Source organism: Aristolochia californica, unplaced genomic scaffold (assembly GCF_029961685.1).
Source record: "Aristolochia californica isolate CCGP_79_NKW_82.1479 unplaced genomic scaffold, dmAriCali1.0.hap1 SCAF_292, whole genome shotgun sequence".
Classification (NCBI taxonomy): Eukaryota; Viridiplantae; Streptophyta; class Magnoliopsida; order Piperales; family Aristolochiaceae; genus Aristolochia; species Aristolochia californica.
This window is the reverse complement of record NW_027181984.1, coordinates 9,536-28,884: the sequence shown is the minus strand read 5'-3', so window position 1 is coordinate 28,884 and position 19,349 is coordinate 9,536. Positions and strand designations below refer to the sequence as shown.

The window sequence follows — 19,349 nt, the reverse complement described above, 5'->3', positions numbered from 1 at the left end:
TTATAGGTTTAGCCGTCTCGATGATCCTGGAATTAACCATCTCTATCATAGCATGGAAGAACGTTTTGACAAACTATATTTAATCCATGATTCCAAGCAAAATTTAGAAGAACCATCTCCATCCCACCCTTTCTGGAAATGAAGGATACTTGAGCTCCCCTGAAGCACCCTGTCCCATTTCAACAGCAGAAAATGATGCCTACCATCAAATTCCATGAAATCGAAGTATGCCTGTACATACTATCAAAGCTTCATTGTATGTGAAGTCAAATACTCCCGTTTCTGATGTTTCCTCGACAGTCCAGCCAGCCTCGCGAGCAAGAACATCCTTCACGTCGGCGAGAGCAGGGAGAGTGAAATTACCATACTGCCGCAGACCGGCGAGCATACGACTGGTGATGACCCGTCGGTGGCCGCGACGCCACGAGGGCGGCGCTGGGGATGAAACTGATCCGCGCTGTGGTCGAGATCTTGCTTCAACAGGCTGCTGCTCTTATGCATCGCTAATCTGACGCTTCGCTCGTAATCACCTCAGGACTAGTGTTTTTCCTGTATATGCCACCACCGGACAGCTATGATCGTTGCTGCTCACTCTCTGTTTTAGTGGACTCGTCTCCGCGCCGTAGGCCGTAGCTTTATTTCGGATTTCGGTTCCTTTCCGTTCCGAAATTCTTTATCATTGAAGAACCAAGTTATTTTCGTCGCTGGCTACTTTTATCTTCAGGGAAAAAGAAAAAGGGAAGGACTCCTTTCACCTCCCAGGCAGAGTTCATTATAGATGCCCGCCATTTTTATCTGAAGAGCAACTAATTGGAGTACGATACCGCAGGATACCACGAAGGGGTGGCACACCAATCATGCATTTTCACTCTTTTTAATGCAACATATCACTTTCAGCCATGCCCAGAGCAATTTTGGGGCCTCAGAAATGTTTTGGGAGATGTTGAGCTGAATGTCCAAGAACCCTCCGTTATTACAAAAAATACTTGACCATTCACAAATCAACAATCCCACCCCCTCTCAAACTTCTATACTCAGAGCAAGCAAACAACACCTCCAGAGAAGGTCACTTGAGAGGAGATCAGCATGACGAGGACCTGATGTCTGATGATGTCCGGCGGTAGTAATGCTTATTCAAGTCACTGCTTCTCGATTCCTGTAGCTTTTTCCTCTCATGGCCCCGATCTGCAAACATCTCTACGGCAAAGTGACACAGGAAAGCATCTTAATGGAATGGTAACACAATCAAAATAATTACACATGACAACCTTTTTGAAAAGAAAGTTTATGGTGTGAAAATATCAACTATGGAATATAATTGTCCAAGAGGCTCTTCCTGTTAATAATGTGTTGACTTGATGCTTAAAAAAAGATAAACATTGTCAAGAACTTTGGCTGTAGCTGTAGGTTGTGAATTTGGCACAATGACCACATGCAAGGGGCCGCAAATGTGAGGTCTTGGGTCCAGCCCTCTCAGGGCACGGAGAAATGAGTGCTAGTGGAATCAATACTTAAAAAATAAAATACAAGAATATAAAAAACAGTTTGGCTGCAGTTGTGTGATCAAGCAAAGTGTAGACGCCAGCAACAGGTCATACAATAATAGTCTTCAGGAAATCTATACAGAAAGATGACTTGATCCAAAGTGTTTATGATTTTTCCATAGCAAGTCCCAAAAGACAGATTAAAAAGATACAGTTATTGTTTAACCACTTCTTCCTTCTTTTGAAAGATAATTTCTCTTAGTTTGTTCAGGAGTATGTAAGACATAGTCTGCAAATAAAAATCATCTCTCATTGCTAATATCAAGCATTGACACAGAGACACAAGTAGTTGAATACCTGTAGAATAATCAACACTAATGCATGGTAAGATTGAAGAATCAACTACAAGCACAGAAAGCATAGCATCAAGTGTGAGCAGGGAAGAAAAATGGAAGCACTCACTGTGCAGCCTCTTCAATCTGATGCTTTTGTGGCTTTGTGTATACCTTGACAGGCATTGATTCCACAATCTCCTTTGGAGCAGGTACAGATCCAATAGAAGATTCAGACGGTCGAGATGACAAAACCACAGATTGCTGGTGAATTTCATCCAGAACCTAATTAAAATAAGTATAGAGGTTTCAAACTAATACCCAATAGAAATTAAAACAAGAAATGGGGCTCATCAGAGAAACCGCCATGTCACCTCAAACAGCGCCTCTGCTAACATGACAATTCTTGAAATACTAGCTCTAGTATTCATATCTTCCTCAGGATTGGGGGCATGACCACCTGCACGGCATGTACATCGACCACTTCTGTGTTGCCCTGATAAAATGCATGAACTATTGTGTCCAGATAAGTTCTCAAAGCGGCTACCCAATTGCTGGAGGGCTCGTACCTGCCACGAAAGATTCAAATACATGTCATTTTTCTTAACATAACAAAGAACTGCAAAAGGTAGAATTCTAAGGATATTGCAACAGACCTGAGATCTTATTCTCCTTCTCCGTTCAAGAAAAGCTGTCCTATGCTCCACTAGTGCTCGATCTCTAGCTTCTCTCATGTTTGGAGTGTCCACCTCATTATCTTGGCTGCTATTTGTAGACCTAGATGTAGCAGGGACATGATAAGTGGAAGAAGATAACGTGTCAATATGCCCATCAGATGATTCCCCTCTTCTAGCGTGATCTCGTAGTACTCTTCCATTACCCTGTCTTGAATCACTTAGATCCCTATCTTCCTGAAAATTACCAAATATTCCTTCAGATAATGATGTTCTACAAAGTACTCTATCACGAAGCCTTCCAACACTCATAGCTCGGCTAAAACGTATATTCCCCTCAGCAGGCTCTTGAGCACCATGCCTTCTATTAGATTGTCTAGTTTCGTTATTATCTATCTCTGCATGGTTCCTTCTTAAATATCTATTTAGAGATGGGGTAATTGCAGTATTGGAGTTATCATCTCTTGCAACTGCTTGAGAGGAAATGCCATCCTGGGCTGGCACATGAACTGGAATGCTAGGTGGACCTACTTGTAATACTACAGAAGGATCCTGGAGCCGTGTTGAAGGAAAGAAATCATTCACTGAACTACTGGAGCCCATATCCACATCAAAATCCTCTCGAGGGTTTGACACAGGATGGTTTGTAGAGAACAGAGAATAAGACCCCAGTGATCCCATGCTGGCTGCTCTGGTAAGCCTGAAACTGATATTATTAGGCATGAAGCTGAATCGTGAACAGGTGCGACTCACCCGGCTCGATGCCCGGGCCAATGCAGTCTGCATAGAACTGCTTTCAGCACCAGATTCAGCATTTCTCACGCTTGGTCGGCCACATTCATCAAGCTCTGTGTTTGAGTGGTTAGAAGGACCTTGATTGGTTTGAAGAACCCTAAACTTTCCACAACAATTATTCTTTCTGCCACCAGTGGTTATCCTTGACTGGTTCATAAATGTCTGGGTTTTCGATCTGCCGCTTTCTTTGTCGTCTGAACCCAAAACCTGAGGCAAGACTTTCATTGTTTTAATCGTCAAGAAAATATTAGCTGTGTTGAACAGTAGTTTTGATGAATTGAATGCTGGATAAGAGGTAAAAATATTGTGAATACTTACTACAAAGAACAGGATTTGCAAGACTGAAATAAGCATGCAACAACGTTCTCTTAAAATCAGACATAGTCAATGTACATCCATTTGAGAGAAAAGCAAAGAGACTGAGATCTTGTCAAAGGTGACTAAACAGACATGGGAAGAGCATCATGAATTCTTGACAGACCTCATCAGAATGTAAATTTACGATTCATTAGCGTCAGTAGTTATTTTTCATTCATTTTATTTTCTTGAAATTAAGGATCAAGAAACGCAGGTGCGAAACAAGAATCAAAACAACATTCAACCAGTGTATGTGTGAGAACCAACCGAATTAAAACAATATACAAGATTGAAACCTATCAAAGTTTTGAGGAAAACAAAAAACTCACACTGTCATCGTCAGAGGTAGAAGCAGATGATCCACCAAGGCATGACGAATGGAAGACTCTGGCACCTCTAAGCCTCGTTCCTCTAACTCCATCAGGAGAAGACGCGCCGGCTTCTTTGCTACCACTAGAGCCCATCCCTCTCCCTCCGACGACTCAAAATCCGTCGAAACTCAGGACCGATCACCTAGAATACACTATCTATCCCTGCAATTAGTAGCATTACCTCACCACAGCTCCAAGAGCCGAAAAGGAAGGCACACACATGACATATCCATCTACAAAACCTAGATCCAGATTTTCTGCTTTTTAAGGCAGTACAACCAGGCTTGTAACTACTAACAAGGAGAGGATGAGAGTCGAAAAGCTGTTCGCCCTATCGCCTGAACTCGATCCAGACACGGAGGGACCTTAACACGTATCACTACTTTTGAAATTTTTTAAAATGCAGAGGCATTACGAACGTGAGATTCACCTACAAGGAGATGAATCCAAATGGTGAGAAGATGAAAGGTAGACGGTCGTTTTCTATCTTTTCTCTTTGAATGCGTCTGGTGATTGCCTGCATTTACGTTGCAGAGATCCGGTTGCGGACAAGAGAAATGCAGAAGAGATTGGGTTGGAGCGCACATGTAAAATCGTTCCAGTCTCATTTCAAAATACGAAAGCGGACGCAAGTCGCTCCAGCTTACACTCGGGAAATCAATAAAATGATTAAAAATTGTATCTTCAAAACCATCAGTGGATTGGTTCAGTGTGTAAAACCTATTTTACCCCTACGTAACAGCTTATTGACACACATAGATAAAGGGAAAATAGAAATAAATTTATAAAATTTATTGCTCCGGAGGGGTAATACCGCCAAAAGACGATTATTTGAATGAACGTAGAGGATCGTAGTCAAAGCGGCGTGGTTTCTCATAATTATAGAAATTCTCCCTCCTCCCTGTTTTCTTGGGAAAGTGGACAAAACGCCTCGCGGTCGCAGTCGAGGAGCGTAATGGGCTCCCTGGTATTTCCTTCCACGAACCAAGCCCTTTTTGTCTGTGGCTGAGAAAGACAGCCATAAAGCTAAGCATAACTGGATCAGTACTGAGTCTACTGAGGAGTCTGGAGCTTGGATTCCTCATTTCCTCTTCACAGGGGGCATTTGGTTCCGAATTCATGAGATGGAAATCCCACCTAACGAGGAAGAAGCTTGAGTGTTGCAGTTGATCGATCAGAAACCGGTTCTCTGTTTGAGTTTGGTGCTTCTCTTCTGGCTGCATCTTCGTCCCATTCCGATCTTCCCTTCACTCACTGGCACAGAGATTCAAATTCCGTTTTTTTTTTTGTTCTCAATCGTTAAATATGCTTTTCATAGCCAAATATATTTGCTTACTGAGAAGTTAACAATGAAAAGTTTAAGATTCTGCGGAAAGAAATCATGACAGAGGAAGGAAACAAGACATGGCTGAAGACTGAAGACGATTTGATCTGGTTACTCTGTAGAAGATTTGCTCAACCTATAACGACTTTCATTCCGAAAGACACTTCTTTCTCCCTTCTAAGCAGCTACGGATAAGTATTATTACTCCAATATGAAGCTATATGAAAAATAAACCAAGCAGTATTGAATTGATTTTTGATCTCTCTCTCTCTTTGCCTCTTATCGTATCGTCTGGTCGCCACGCGATCGCAAAATCTGCAGTCGCCACGCAAGGCGCTTCGTCCACCACTCGACCCCTCTCGATTATCTCTCACAGCCAATAGCTGCCCTCCATCCGATATCCATCCTAAGTTAACGAATTTTTGTTCATTTTCTGTTTCCAATCCTCAAAAGGGTATATATTTCCTATTAATAAAAACATCATAAAAAACGCCCATCTCACAAAAACAGTGCGAGAACCTTTATTTCATCTGTTCATCTTCTTTGTTCTCATTTTTCTCCTGCCGCTACGGTTACACTCTCCCAGGTACGCCTGCCTCACCGTACCGTCTCTTGGAATCATCGACCAAAAGTTCGATTTCTTCTTTTGTATACTATATTTTGATTTTCCTGAAACTCGAACATTCATGTAAGGACGATCTGGTGGTACTTATGCTGATCTTGTTTTTCCGTTTTGCTATCTTCTGCTTTTCTTTTTCTCGGCTGTCATCTTGGAGTGTCGCATTTTTGCTGCTTTTCCGAAATGATTGCCACCTTGTTTTATTTTATGTTAGGTGAATTATTGCAGGAATTTTACAAAAACGATGTTGATATGAGTTTGTTTGAGCGAATTGTCGTTATTGTATGTTTTACTTGCTTCCGTGGTGTTATGGTACATAACGAGAGCAGTTTACCTAGTTGTACTTGCTTAAATTTCTGATGCTGTTCCTGTCCACTCTAGACAGGCGGAAGAGATTGACGAATAAACTCGTGTGTTCTTTCCTCAAAATTATGTAGTTCATGTTCGTCGATTAACATGTAATGGCACTATTATTACGTCTTATTTTTCTACGGTGGATTTCTGTCTGTTGAGAAGACGATTGTCTGTCCTCTCAGTTAAGCATCTATGGAGAGCAAACATCTCGGATCGAATTTATACCTTCTAACGGAAGAACGGTAACAGCCGCTTCTGGTTATTGTTTTCATCTTTGAGGCGCAGGAACAAACTAGAGAACTAATTATGCTATCCATGACTTCAAGATTATCAAATTTGTCCATCCTCCTGTATACTCCAGTGACTTTATCTTTACTGTTAGTCAGACAGAGGCTGTCCCTTTTCTAACAAAAGTAATCCATGGATGATGGTGTAATTATATATTTATCTATTTGAGATTCAGTTTTCAAAAATTCAATCTAATCAAGCTTTATTTGTCAAATAACCAGATAGTCAACTCAAGTACTGAGTGGTTCTGCAAGTGAACGAAAGGTTTTTTTTCACTCTGAAGCTTTTTTCTAAAGTTATTTGATAGATGGACTGTCTTATGTCCCTGTGAAACTTCGTATAATGGCAACAGCTGCAGTAATTATATATTTATCTATTTGAGATTCAGTTTTCAAAAATTCAATCTAATCAAGCTTTGTTTGTCAAATAACCAGATACTCAACTCAAGTGCTGAGTGGTTCTGCAAGGGAACGAAAGATTTTTTCTCTCTGAAGTCGTTTTCTAAAGTTATTTGATAGATACGTGGACTGTCTTATGTCCCTGTGAAACTTCGTATAATGGCAACAGCTGCGGTTATTGGGCTAAGCGCAGGAAAGAGGCTTTTGAGTTCTTCATTTTATCCGGTCGACCTTACTGAGAAGCTATTTGCTGTCCATGAATATGGTTTACCACAAATTCCTTCAGCTCCTACAAAGAGTGTGATACTTGCAAAAAAGACAGCCAATTTTGGCTCCAGTTTTCCATCTAATAGACAGTCACACTCCCAGCAGTATATACAAGCACTTATGGAACATGTAGATACCTCTTTTGCTCCTTCAACTGCAGGGTCTTGGTTCCAAAGTTCTGATCTCCTTGAGGCAGACGATAACGATCTTGAATCCTCCTTTGAAGTTCTTATTTTATTACAAAAATCCATGCTGGAGAAGCAGTGGACCCTTTCTTTTGAACAGATTGGAAAGATTGACATATCGGAAGCTGCCCCCAAAAAGCTAGGAATAACTCGGTCAGGGACTTCAGCTAGACAGAGAAGAACACTTATCAGGAGGAAATGTCTTAATCACAATGTGTCAGTGGCAGTTCCCACTAAAAAGAAGCAACTGAGATCAATTGTCAGTCCAGAACTACTTCAGCATCGACCGAAAAGTTATGTCAAAGGTTTTCTAAGTGACGATTTACTCTCCCATACTGAAGTTGTACACCTATCAAAGAAGATTAAAGCTGGGCTGCGCTTGGAGGAGCACAAATCAAGGTAGGAAACAGTCGTTAGGGCTTTTAGGTTGTTCTGCATTCTCATTGGTGTTCATTTTTTGAAATTTCCACTTGACACAATCATGGCTAGCAGATTGAAGGAAAAATTAGGATGTGAACCGTCTGATGAGCAGCTTGCTTCTTCATTGAGGATATCTCGCACTGAATTACACTCGAAAGTACTTGAATGTTCTTTGGCAAGGGAAAGATTAGCAATGAGTAATGTGCGTCTTGTCATGTCTATTGCACATAAATATGACAACATGGGGACTGAAATGGCTGACCTCATTCAGGTGACTCCAATCTTAACAGACTTTTTATCTGTTTCTCCTCATTGCATTTACTTTTCTATCAATATGAAACTTACTGGAACTTGATGACAGTACAACAAGTCACTCAAGATGCCATATAGTAATAAGATAACTGTGGACATTATGAGCCTATTGAGTGACATAAATGAGAAACCCAAAGCTAGATATGATGCAAGTTCAGAGCCTGTAAGGATGTGGAAATGCCTAAAAGCATTGTTTAGGTTCTAGGAACACTTGAAATTGGATCTTTTGCTGACAATGTCACTGCGTGATGATGGCTACATAAGATGTTTGTGGCAGTGATGGGAATTGCAAAGGAAAGGCATTTTATGTGTTAGGAATGCCTGTTGTTTTCTTTTTGGTCCATCTAATACCTTCTTAATTTGCTTTCAGGGTGGGTTAATTGGATTACTGCGGGGGATAGAGAAATTTGATTCTTCAAAGGGATTTAAAATTTCAACTTATGTATATTGGTGGATCCGCCAGGTAAAACTAAACTTTTTTCTGTGATCTTTATTACCTTCTTCTTCTCTTGAAGAGCTCCTTAACGAGTTGCAATGGTTGTTGCGAACAAATCTAGGACTGTTTTGTCTAGCCACATAAATGGGCAAAGATTCGGTCAGGACTTTATAGGAATATAAATCCAACTAGGCAGCCAATTGTTCCCAGATTCCTGATCAGGCATTCAGGAATGGATCACCTATCTATGGTCTGGATCTTATTGCTGGAAAGTTCCTTTATTTGTTGATCACTGACATTCTCACCTGTTTCTCTATTTTCTAAATGAAGTTAGTTATGACCCCAGCTATCATTATATTATTAGAATTGGACAAGGCAGAATTTGCGTCTAACCAAATCATAGGAGTCCTGATAGCAGATCTGAGTTCCATAAGTCACTAGACCTAACTCCTGGTCCAATAGGTGTCTGTTAGGCTCCGCCACCTACTGCAGGGACTGTTTGAGTCCCTAACGAATTAGTGCTTGATTCACTTCCAATTTGTTGGTTGTTGCTAGTGAATTCTGTCTTTAGCATGAAAGGTAAGATATCTTCTGATGACTTGGATCAGAAGATTGGTGGAACAAGAAGTCCATGGTCATGTTAGCTTTTGTATGAGTTATTTGGCCTGAATCTCTTTCATCTTGGAAAGGCCATCTGCATTACAGTATTGTATTAGCAACTCTCTAATGTTTGATCATTTGTTCATTCTTGATTTAGGGGGAACTTTCTTGGAAATATATTTGCTTTAGGTTGTCATCCTGTTATTTGTTAACTACTTTGTAGCAGTTCAACTATTGCAAACTTGAAATTGTTATAAAACGTAACTATTGTTGTTTTCTATTTTCTGACAGGGTGTTTCAAAAGCATTGGTTGAGAACTCCAGAATGCTAAGATTACCTTCACATATGCATGAAAGGTTAAGCTTAATTCGGAATGCAAAGATGAGACTGGAGGAGAAAGGGATAACACCGTCTGTTGATGTAAGTCACATTTTGTTTTCCGCTATAGTTTGTCTTTCACATGATGATTTTCTTGCTTCTACTTCCACTTCTGATTTCTTTGTTTTTTTGGGCATCCTCACATCTGATAATTTTGCCACAGATTGTTTTTTCACAGGTGTAAGTCAAGTTTCTTTTAGACTTAAATGCACCTGTGTTACCCTCTGCCATATCATACTGGTCTTACATGTTTCTTTCTTCTGATTTTCAGAGAATTGCAGATATTCTGAACATGTCGCAGAAAAAAGTCAGGAATGCCATGGAGGTATCGATTTAGATAACGAGTATCTAAGCTGGTGTGCTTTTTATTTTGTGTTCCTGAGTTTCTTAGTATTTTCCATCCTTCCTTACTATCAAAGCAAAACTGCAGGCCATCAGTAAGGTCTTCTCACTTGATAGAGATGCCTTCCCCTCGCTGAATGGTCTTCCAGGAGAAACTCTTCATAGTGTATGTTCATCAGTATATTTTATCTGTCAAAATGATGAAATTCATAATTTTGAAGTATTCATTATGATGTAGTTGGCTAATATAGAACTTAATTTTCAGTATATTGCAGATACTAACCTTGAAAATAGTCCATGGCATGGAGTAGACGAATGGTTTCTCAAGGTAAAAAACCGATAGCTTTAATCTGGCTCTGAGAGATTTTCTTTGAGATGTGAAGTTACATCTTGGCAAAACTGAATAAAGCTGATATACTACTCTCCCTTCTCTCAGCTTTTCCTGGCAAGTTTTGCTAGTCTTTAAGAATTACTGGGTTTAACACTTTACACACTATTTTTTTCTGTCTATTAACCAGTGAAAGTGCTTTGTCCAGGATGATGTAAACAAACTTCTTAATACAACACTCAGTGAACGTGAAAGAGATATAATACGCCTTTATTATGGCCTGAACAATGAGTGCCTTACATGGGAGGACATCAGCAAGCGGTAAGTAGGTCAAAAAAAGTTTTTTTTTTTTCTAGCTGTTCAATTTTGTTGCCTCATTGTTTAGATTTTGAAGAATACCAGTAAAAAGAAAGGAAAATTTTGTGAGAAATCCCATTCTTTGCTTTCAACCAGACCAATCGTTCAGAAAATTTCACTTAACAGTGTGAGAATTTCATTTGTCTTGTTTTGGTAGTTTGGTTGTTTAGTTAACCATGCGTTGTTTACCTTCAGGATTGGTTTATCAAGGGAAAGGGTCAGGCAGGTTGGACTGGTTGCCTTAGAGAAACTAAAACATGCTGCAAGAAAACGACACTTGGAAGCCATGCTGGTGAAGCAGTAAAGCGTCCATTGTATTTGTAACAGTTGTATATAAAAGAAAAGAAAAGAAAAGAGCGTCTTCAATTTATTTAACCGCTGGAAATAAACCTCGATAAAGGTTTATGTCGAGCATATGAGGTTTAGCAATCCCAGCTTCCTCTGTTGGGGTGAGAAACACAATTTTATTGTCTGTAAGTTGAAATTTTGAGATTTTTTTTCCATTTTTTAATATTTTTTCATCTTGATGAATCATTAACCACATTTAAGAAATAGCTCAGGCATGCTGGGTTAAGGGACAGGAGGATAGAGGGAATGTTCGAGAGAGAGAGGACGTAGGAAGCGGCAACTAGCATTATTCAAAATTTGAAAAGGCGACCGGAACGATCAAGGGCTTCTACAAGCTGAGGAAAACCACCAAAACTAAATCGTCAAAGGCCTCCCCCAAGATAAACAAGTCAGGGAGAGTCTGTGTTGCTTTGGGTGCGGAAACTGCGCAGCCTGCTGCTCTCATCTCTCACGGTGTCCTTGACCTGAAAGGTCTCTTTTCTCTTTATCTCTCTCTCTGTCTACCTTTACTATTTTCCCCAAACTTTTTATATCAAAGGGGGTTGAACATGGCTTATGGACCATGCCTTGGCCTTAGTAGATTGGCACGATGGGAGTGTGCCGATAAGCTCGGTTTAAATCCCCCCAAATATGTGGAGAAGCTCCTGAGACGTGGTAATGTTGCTTTGGAGTGTCTGTGGGATGACCGTATCTAAACCTTGTTACCCTTGAACTGTTAAGCTATATGATGTTAATCTGTATCTAAAGAAAACTACAGTTTCTTGCTGTACTTAAGATGTCTCTCTTTGTCCTCTTTTTCTTCAAGTTTTTTGAAGCCCTGACATTGTATATCTAGCCTTTGTCAACCCAGTTAACTGCTCATGTTTAGATTGTTTGTTGCTTCTTGTCCTCCCAAGTCCACAGTTATTGTTGCGTTCTTTGTTCATGGGGAAGCTACACTAATGATTCTACGAAATAAGCTGAGAAATTTCTGTTGCTGAGAGACGGCACTGTAGTAATCTTGTCACCATTGGTAGTGAATTCGATTTTATAATTGCCTCCCTTATTTTCCAGTTCCCCGTGTGGTTTGCTTCAACGCCGTATTTGTAGCAGATTTAATCCCGATCACACTGGTATGCTACAGGGGTGTGGTGTCCACTACTTGTTCAGCTCTAACCAATCAACTTGGACTCGTTCCAAGTTCGAAAAATGGACCGATCCCTCAAAAATGATGACACAATTTAAGGATGTAATGATCAATTAACAAAATTTAACATAACTACTAAAACATAGAAAACCCTGCTTGTGAAACGCGAGGAGCTGAATCAACTGATCCCCTCCTTTTCTCTCTCCGGTGACTTGCACCGGCGAGGCAGGGGTGTTGTTTCTCCTCCAAGCAGAAAGAGGAAAGAGCACCGGAACTTGGACCTTAAACAGAGTTTACCCATCGTCAACCGATGAACAATCTGTTCCAACTTCCAAGTAAGACGATGAGGAAACTCCCCTTGGCTGCAATGAATGTAATTCATCATCATACGCGGATATTCCCTGTTTTTCTCTTTTTCTACTTTCAAATGTGTAATCAGGAAAGAGCTGACTCATTTTCTCTATTCTGAAGCGACTAGATATGATTAGGTGAAAGAAGTCAGGACCCATGTAATGAAAAAGTTTACAGAAAATCATGGGAAAGAGGGTGGTTACTTTAGACTTCCGTCAAGAAAAACTCGAGTGCCTTCAACTAGTAGATATTTTACTCAATGCCCATATCATTACATCAATCACCCTGTATTTTTTTTTTTCCTGTGTGTCTATTTACTTTTCATGACAAAACTCACCAAGTCAATGGCTAGTTTATGTATTCAGATATGCACAATGGAATGTGTATTTTACCTTGGTGAAGTCAGTTTTAGCAGCAGGAGTATGATGCAAATTGAAGAACATTTGTCCTGTAGAATCCTGAATGCTGTGGATTGTTGTTGTGGTTCAGTTACCGGGAGATCGGTTACCGGGAGACAGGTCGACCAGCTGCAAGGGTAAGGGCAAGCAATCTTCTGGAATGGCCTGCGCTCTAAAAACCAGTCACCAATGGCTTTTGCAACTGTCTGTAACATACATTTATACTATTTTAATCTCTGCCCACCATAAAAACACCATTTGTTGTATGACATATAGATCAGATGATTTTCACTAGAAGCATCATTCTTGCACTGTACATGATTTCTGTAATTGTGTCCAAATGGAATTGGTTTTCACCATTGCTTGTCAAGTGAAAAGTAAAGGAAAAAGAGAAATGCAAAATGTGGATTACAGTGCAAGAAATGAAATGAATCAGAGACTGAAGCATTTGCCCTCTTGAGGTTCATAACCATCACCGACTACCAACGCAGCATTGCGCTAATGAATGGCTTGTATTATATAAACTAATGGACGAGTACATAAAAAATGCTAAGAAACAGAGCATTGTTCTTCTTGCTTTTTTGTTGCTCTGACATATTTGATGTTAAATTGACACTCTGCTATCCAATTTCTCATTTATTTTGTGCTTATTTCATCATGGAATTCATAGTTGCTGAGAGGACTTTGCTTATTGCTGGAACAATGGTGCATGTATATGAATGATTTGGAAGAGCTATTACTCGTAAACATGGTTGATGCAAGTGGAATCACAAGGAAAAGGACAATCAATCTTCTGGAAAGGACTTCTGTCAAAATACCAGTCTCCAACTGCATTCCAAATTGACTGCAAAAACAGAAATCTTAGAGAATTTTTGAGTAAAACGACACATAGTACTCACTAATTTGAGAACATTAGAACGAAGGGAACTGAAAATTGAAAAAAAAACTATCAAGGAAAAAAAAAAACTTGCACTAAAAAGCATGTCTTGAATGTATGTTGAAATTTTGAAATGGAATAATTCACCAGTTTGAAAAATGAATGATGAAATCCATCTGCAAAAATAAAGTTTTCTTGAAGACTTTTTGAAATTTAACCATGCATAAGCAACAATAAATATTCTTCTAGACTGATGTGGGAACAATAAGTTAGAGCTAATGAAGAAGTTACTAGATTTATTGAACTTACTGTATTTGCAAGTTTAGGGGAGTCATCCATCAACCAGAACATCTGCTGCTCGGATTGGCAATGAGTATAGCATGAATTTATGAAGAATCCTCTTTCTGGAGATCGACCTACTGCATCAAATGCTTGCAGGAAAGCCGATCGAAACCCTTTTACAGCACAAACCCAATTCATTAGGGTCAGTGTAGACAGAAACAAAATACATCTATGCAAGAACACTAAAAGCAGCTTAAGATTCTCACTTTGCATAGTTTGAATTTGGCTGGTATCACAGTTTTTAACATCCTTTTTGCATTCACTCCAAAGACCATGAGGATCAGCTACACCTGGTGCCACAACATTCTTTATCTGAAAGAGCATGAAAATATTAATTCATGTGAAATGGGTTAGAAACTCATTTCTGCAGTATCAGAACAATCCCTAATAGAACTTACCTGCCATGAATCATATGCTGCATTTAAAATGAAAAGAGGTGTGTGGATTTGCGGAACCACATTTTGTGGGAAGAAGCACTGACACCATATTATAGATCAAATTAGCATGTTATTGCACAATAATAATAGTGATGATTATGTTATGGCAAAATAGGTTTAATACTGACCAAACTTGGGATCATCATCCTTGCTGTGCAAGATACAGGCAAGTTCTTAGCTGAACCCTGTACACATATGAAGGCATTAAGAACTGACACCTGCTTCATCAACTACAAATCGAATAGTGGAATTGACTAAGAGTCACCGGAAACATCAACTGATTATAATACATGATTGAAGAATTATTAGCAAAGGGATGTACTGAATATCATTAAACCGACTGAAGAACACAGTCGCAATCAAAATGGGGTACAAGGAGGAGACATACATGAAAAGTCACAACTTCATTATAGAATTGTTGAATGTGTGGTGTTCCAGTTATGTCTAACCTGAACAGCAAAGATCAGTATTGACTTGGTAAAAAACAAATTACACCCAAATAGATTTTAGTCTCAACTAAGAAGCAAGAATTGGCTCCATTCTTGCTAGTCATGAATCAAGGTGCTGAGTATGAGTTCATCTCAAAAAGGATAATGAACAAGCGCTTACACGTTAACAAAATAACCAGCATCCGACAAGCATTTTACTTTGACACCCATCGGCAGAAGAGCACGGAAGCTATCACAGTGAAGTATGGAAGTCAGTCCACCAGCTGAACAACCTGAGAGAAGAGCCTGCATCCATTTTACAAGAAATTGGGATGGTATTTAGGTGTGTTACTTACACACAAAAAATAAAAAGAATGGTAAGAGTAGTTGTAGAAGTAGAAGAAACAGAAGAAGAAGGAATAAATTGATCAGGTAACAGTTCAGCTTCTTAAGCCTGGGTTCCATAACAACTCATAAGAATTTAACTGGTAAAGGAATTAACAGAGAGAGATAGTAACAGTCATACATTTTCTGCATTTTTCATCCCTTTGGCCAACAAATCCTCCATGATAGCAACAAAGACTCTTGCCCCTCTATAGTGAAGATTGGTCGTCTGGTTGAGCCAACATAAGACGTTAGAACTTCCCTAATAGCCTTGATTTGCTTTTAGCTGCCAGTTGCAGGGGTGGGTGTCTGTCTCGTTGATACATCTTAGACTTTCAGGGGGAGGGGGAGATGCTCAGGGGGCAGGTATACCCTAAACATCTTGGATTTTGACATGGACGAGACTAAGAGTCCACCCCTATAAAATGTTGAAACTTCATTTACTGGTAGGAAAAACTCACTGGGTCTACTTTCTCAATGTCTCCTGTAAATGATGCTCCATCACAGTAGCGAACCTTGACTCTGTTCCAGTTGTAGAAATCTTGGCAAGCAGAATGACGTTCTGTTAGAAAAGTTCTCCCCGATGGCAGCAAAATCAAATGAAAATCAAAGGGTCAGATCTACCTGGATTAAATTTTGCCTTGTTGCTTAAAATTGCAGAAAAAGCAAGTTGCTTGACCATTTGTTTCGAGGAACCTAATCGTCCCTTACTGCGCTCAAGACAAGTTGTGACATTATTGCACCAACCTCCCCCCTGATCAGACAAAGTTGTGCTCAGGAATAAACTGTGTCCAGGGACAGATAAACGTAGCAGAGACTCCCCAGTGGAAAACCTAGAAGAGAGAGAAAAACCTCACCTCGATCTGAATCAACCAGTTGTTTATTCCCGTACCAAAACCATGATCGAAATGATAAGCAGGAGGACTCCCATCCAGACAAACTGGATGAATCGATTGAGTTCAATTGGACAAAAAATAAATCAATGCAACTACGGGAAAGAAAGATATTCAGAAACCGAAACGACAACAAATTCATCAATAAATTGCACCTGCTCCCTTCGCTACAGCAGATTGAACGTAGGTTATATCCACCAAGAACGCATTTCCTTTCAGTAGCAGCAGAGTAAAGACTACAAGACATGACCATACTCGCATTCTGCTATCAATCATTCTGCAAATTCAAGCAGAGAATCAACAAGTTTTGGAATGAATCGCAGCTCTTTATCTTATACAGTTCATTTCGACAACATTCAAGTATATTCCCTTCAAAACGAAAACAATCTCACTCTCTCCCTCACCCTCTCTCTCGATTAGTTTTTTTTCTTTACTTCATTCATGAACCGTACCGCAATCCTTGTAAACAGATCAGATACAGAAAGAAAAAAACACTCCAGTTTCTAGGAAGAAATTCTAACAAAATTTCCACGAGCGACGACTGAATAGGGAACGGTTTAGATAAATCGACAAACAACTAGCACAAAAGGATCATTTATATGGCAGACACCAGGCCTCCATATGCCTCCACAAATTTTCTTTCCAAGTATACAATACCTTACAGAAATTCCATCTCGCCGATGAACACTCCCATTGTTTGCGAAACTCAACTCTCGTGGTGTTCCCCTTAAAACACCACTAAACTCATCTCTTAAAGTCCCGTTGAAGGCTTCAACAATAGAACTCAGAAAACAAGATATAGTAAAAGAGAAATCCAATGAGAACTTATTTGAATATCAAACACCCACCTCCTCAAATCATTCATATTCTTCCTAAAACACCCGCCGGACTCGAAAACAGAATCACTCTTCTTATATCAATCCAAAATATCAGAAACCTGGGAAGAAAAAAACACACTGTAATCTGCTATATCAGAACGAGCGAAACAGAACAAAACGATCATATAACAAATCGTATAAAACACGAAAGTGGGACTGACTATCTCTGCATTCTGCAACGCACCTGAATATAAAAGAAGGGTGTCCTCCCCAAGCACCTCTCCGGTTGGATTCTCCCGCCGGAATCTGAGGACAAAATCAACCGCGCTAGCTTTCTCCACCAAAAAAGCGCCTGTGACCCACTACACATATACAGAAAAAAACGGATCGCCGTATAGAAAAGTTACCGAGTGGAAATAAAGCTCCTCCTGAAAAACAAAGATCCAAAAACGTTACCAGAGTTTCTCAGAGCAATAAAAGCAAGTAAAAAAGCGGAGTTGAGCTGCACCACCAGGACAGCACAGCAGCCATTTCTCTCTCCTCCTCTACAAGGAAAAAAAGAACACCCAGAAAGTAAACAGGGAATGAAATCCGAAATCGTAATCACCATTATTACCTGAATTACAGCAAAAATCAACCCAATTTGCGATCACAGAAATATAAAAAGATCTCTTGTTTATCTTTTTACCAGAAATTTTTTTTTTTAAATCTTAAAACAAAAAAAGAACTGTGTAATCTATATGCTGCATGGAAGAAGGCAATAGTGAATGATGACACAATCCACCCTCATTGGGCTCGTGCCAATCACGCAACGCCTAGGCTTGTGGGGCCCGAGGACGCCATCTATATTTTAACAGTAAAGTACCGGTTTTGCCCTTGACATTCGAGGATCGAATCATGTCGGCTTTTTGGGAAGTCGCAATCAATAAATCATTATTTTAATTTCGGAAAACGTTGTCGCCTTCGCGAGCCACAGACATTTATAGCTAACTCGCGCGGCGACTGGCTCTTCGTCTTCTTCCTGGAGGTGGGCCCATTGGTTGTTAAGCTAGATTGGCTTTTGTTAACCTCCTTCGCAAGTTCTGACACGAGATGGTGAAAGTAAAAGTGGAAATAACGGCGAGGCCACGTGGACACCACGGAGTAAACTAGCGGCGGCGCAAGGAGGAAAGAAAAACGTACTTTTGATTGGCTGGCTACTCGATGTGGTTCCCGTTTCGGAAATTTGTGAACGCATGCACAGATATCTCTTCACCAAAAGATTGGCAATATTAAAGCGCGGCCATGCAGACTCCATGAATTAAAAATCTATAGTAATTCCAACTGTTTGATTCAATAAAATATTCTAATCAGATTCAAATGAACGACAGATCTCTTCGTGTGAAACCCAAACAAAAGCTCCAATCATGGAGGAGACCGAGAGACCCTTCCCCCTCGGTTGTTGTTCCTTACCGCCGGATCCAGCGTCTTTCTTGACCGTCTGAGACCCAAGTGGGGCGGCGGAGAGGTCTATAGGTCTGAAAATGAAACATCCGTTGTCATCTTCTTCTTAAGAATGTGAACGCGCATGGGTTTTGAGTTACTGTCAGTGATGGAGGCTCGCCTGCACGCAGGGTCCACCATTAATGGAGCTTTGAAAGAGAAAGAAGATTCCGTATCTACCAACCAGTGATCTGTAAAACGCATTTTCAAGTCTACAGAAATCTCGTTTTCCCATCCGGTCGTACGTCGCGGGCGTCTCAGCAATCTTATCCGGCTCCACAGATAATCCGTCCCATCTACCAGACTATAACCTTTAGTCGGCCAGAAAGGCCCAGAACTTACTTATTTCTCTTAAATCTCATTCATGGAGGCACCGCATGCAACCACGAGCAACGTTGTATCTTCATTGCTTGATTGTATGATATCACTGTCAATAAATTATTTATATTTTAAGATAAAAACCGTTTTCTTGAGAACCAGAAAACGAGGGTCCAGTTCCAGTTCTAACCAGTGTTACATCGTTTATCTATCAATAACAAACAGTTTGTGATCTTGCTCCAAATAACCCAGAAACTCATTCTCATTATAAATAATAATCTTGCTTGGAGCATAAAACTGTGTTGCTTTTCTCTATTTAAAATCTTAAATACCACAGGAATGTCATAGTTACTTATCCTGCAGTTACTGGAAGCCACTAACCATTGGAAGAGCCCTTAACTCTTAACCCAATCTTACTTTTTTGGACAGCAGGGTAACAAGGACAAGTAGCTCAGGGCAACAACAACCTCTCTGCCAAGAAGACCAGATTTTGCAATAGATAAGAAGAAGAGGCTTACTTTTAATG

The 19,349-nt window shown here is 40.0% G+C and overlaps 3 protein-coding genes across 17 annotated transcripts; 1 reads left to right on the top strand and 2 right to left on the bottom strand.

Moving 5' to 3' along the window:
* Positions 1 to 159: 159 nt before the first annotated feature.
* LOC137958313 (uncharacterized) lies at positions 160 to 4,630 on the bottom strand. 4 transcript variants are annotated; one of them, XM_068805289.1, is made up of 6 exons: positions 3,972 to 4,630; positions 3,244 to 3,492; positions 2,473 to 2,727; positions 2,191 to 2,385; positions 1,947 to 2,101; positions 160 to 1,197 (listed from the first exon to the last, which is right to left on the bottom strand). In XM_068805289.1, the coding sequence occupies exons 1-6, from the start codon at positions 4,104 to 4,106 to the stop codon at positions 1,173 to 1,175; spliced, it is 1,014 nt and encodes a 337-aa protein (XP_068661390.1). In that variant the 5' UTR covers positions 4,107 to 4,630; the 3' UTR covers positions 160 to 1,172. The 4 variants fall into 4 exon arrangements, with proteins under 4 accessions (XP_068661390.1, XP_068661387.1, XP_068661388.1 ...); XM_068805286.1 differs by having other exon boundaries at positions 2,473 to 3,492; XM_068805287.1 differs by having other exon boundaries at positions 160 to 1,185; positions 2,473 to 3,492.
* Positions 4,631 to 5,000: 370 nt separating this feature from the next.
* Positions 5,001 to 11,734, top strand: LOC137958312 (RNA polymerase sigma factor sigA-like). 10 transcript variants are annotated; one of them, XM_068805281.1, is made up of 14 exons: positions 5,001 to 6,414; positions 6,493 to 6,552; positions 6,820 to 6,862; positions 7,033 to 7,847; positions 7,941 to 8,139; positions 8,551 to 8,643; positions 9,508 to 9,636; positions 9,758 to 9,772; positions 9,866 to 9,919; positions 10,025 to 10,102; positions 10,202 to 10,264; positions 10,473 to 10,585; positions 10,817 to 11,094; positions 11,177 to 11,734. In XM_068805281.1, the coding sequence occupies exons 4-13, from the start codon at positions 7,156 to 7,158 to the stop codon at positions 10,923 to 10,925; spliced, it is 1,545 nt and encodes a 514-aa protein (XP_068661382.1). In that variant the 5' UTR covers positions 5,001 to 6,414; positions 6,493 to 6,552; positions 6,820 to 6,862; positions 7,033 to 7,155; the 3' UTR covers positions 10,926 to 11,094; positions 11,177 to 11,734. The 10 variants fall into 10 exon arrangements, with proteins under 10 accessions (XP_068661382.1, XP_068661379.1, XP_068661384.1 ...); XM_068805278.1 differs by having other exon boundaries at positions 6,493 to 6,723; XM_068805283.1 differs by lacking the exon at positions 6,493 to 6,552 and having other exon boundaries at positions 5,001 to 5,923.
* Positions 11,735 to 12,713: 979 nt separating this feature from the next.
* LOC137958310 (pectin acetylesterase 8-like) lies at positions 12,714 to 17,534 on the bottom strand. 3 transcript variants are annotated; one of them, XM_068805273.1, is made up of 15 exons: positions 17,480 to 17,534; positions 17,268 to 17,385; positions 17,054 to 17,161; positions 16,361 to 16,482; positions 16,170 to 16,252; positions 15,937 to 16,066; positions 15,774 to 15,853; positions 15,455 to 15,541; positions 15,110 to 15,234; positions 14,889 to 14,949; positions 14,629 to 14,685; positions 14,462 to 14,539; positions 14,270 to 14,375; positions 14,031 to 14,176; positions 12,714 to 13,050 (listed from the first exon to the last, which is right to left on the bottom strand). In XM_068805273.1, exons 3-15 carry the CDS (start codon positions 17,068 to 17,070, stop codon positions 12,835 to 12,837), a joined length of 1,308 nt encoding a protein of 435 aa, XP_068661374.1. In that variant the 5' UTR covers positions 17,071 to 17,161; positions 17,268 to 17,385; positions 17,480 to 17,534; the 3' UTR covers positions 12,714 to 12,834. The 3 variants fall into 3 exon arrangements, with proteins under 3 accessions (XP_068661374.1, XP_068661373.1, XP_068661375.1); XM_068805272.1 differs by having other exon boundaries at positions 17,054 to 17,142; XM_068805274.1 differs by lacking the exon at positions 12,714 to 13,050 and adding an exon at positions 13,231 to 13,688 and having other exon boundaries at positions 17,054 to 17,142; positions 17,480 to 17,526.
* Between the last annotated feature and the right edge of the window lie 1,815 nt (positions 17,535 to 19,349).

Bases quoted from the DNA above. Each gene is read 5' to 3' on its own strand.
- LOC137958310 (XM_068805273.1), bottom strand. The intron at 15,235-15,454 runs GTATGACTGTTA...AAATGGATGCAG, and splicing joins GGATGAAAAATGCAGAAAAT to GCTCTTCTCTCAGGTTGTTC. The intron at 14,950-15,109 runs GTAAGCGCTTGT...TTTGCTGTTCAG, and splicing joins GCTGGTTATTTTGTTAACGT to GTTAGACATAACTGGAACAC.
- LOC137958313 (XM_068805286.1), bottom strand. From the start codon at position 4,106: ATGGGCTCTAGTGGTAGCAAAGAAGCCGGCGCGTCTTCTCCTGATGGA. The intron at 3,493-3,971 runs GTGAGTTTTTTG...GTCTTGCCTCAG, and splicing joins CTACCTCTGACGATGACAGT to GTTTTGGGTTCAGACGACAA. The intron at 1,198-1,946 runs GTGAGTGCTTCC...ACTTTGCCGTAG, and splicing joins CAGATTGAAGAGGCTGCACA to AGATGTTTGCAGATCGGGGC.
- LOC137958312 (XM_068805284.1), top strand. From the start codon at position 7,156: ATGGCAACAGCTGCGGTTATTGGGCTAAGCGCAGGAAAGAGGCTTTTG. The intron at 9,920-10,024 runs GTATCGATTTAG...GCAAAACTGCAG, and splicing joins AAGTCAGGAATGCCATGGAG to GCCATCAGTAAGGTCTTCTC. The intron at 10,586-10,816 runs GTAAGTAGGTCA...GTTTACCTTCAG, and splicing joins TGGGAGGACATCAGCAAGCG to GATTGGTTTATCAAGGGAAA.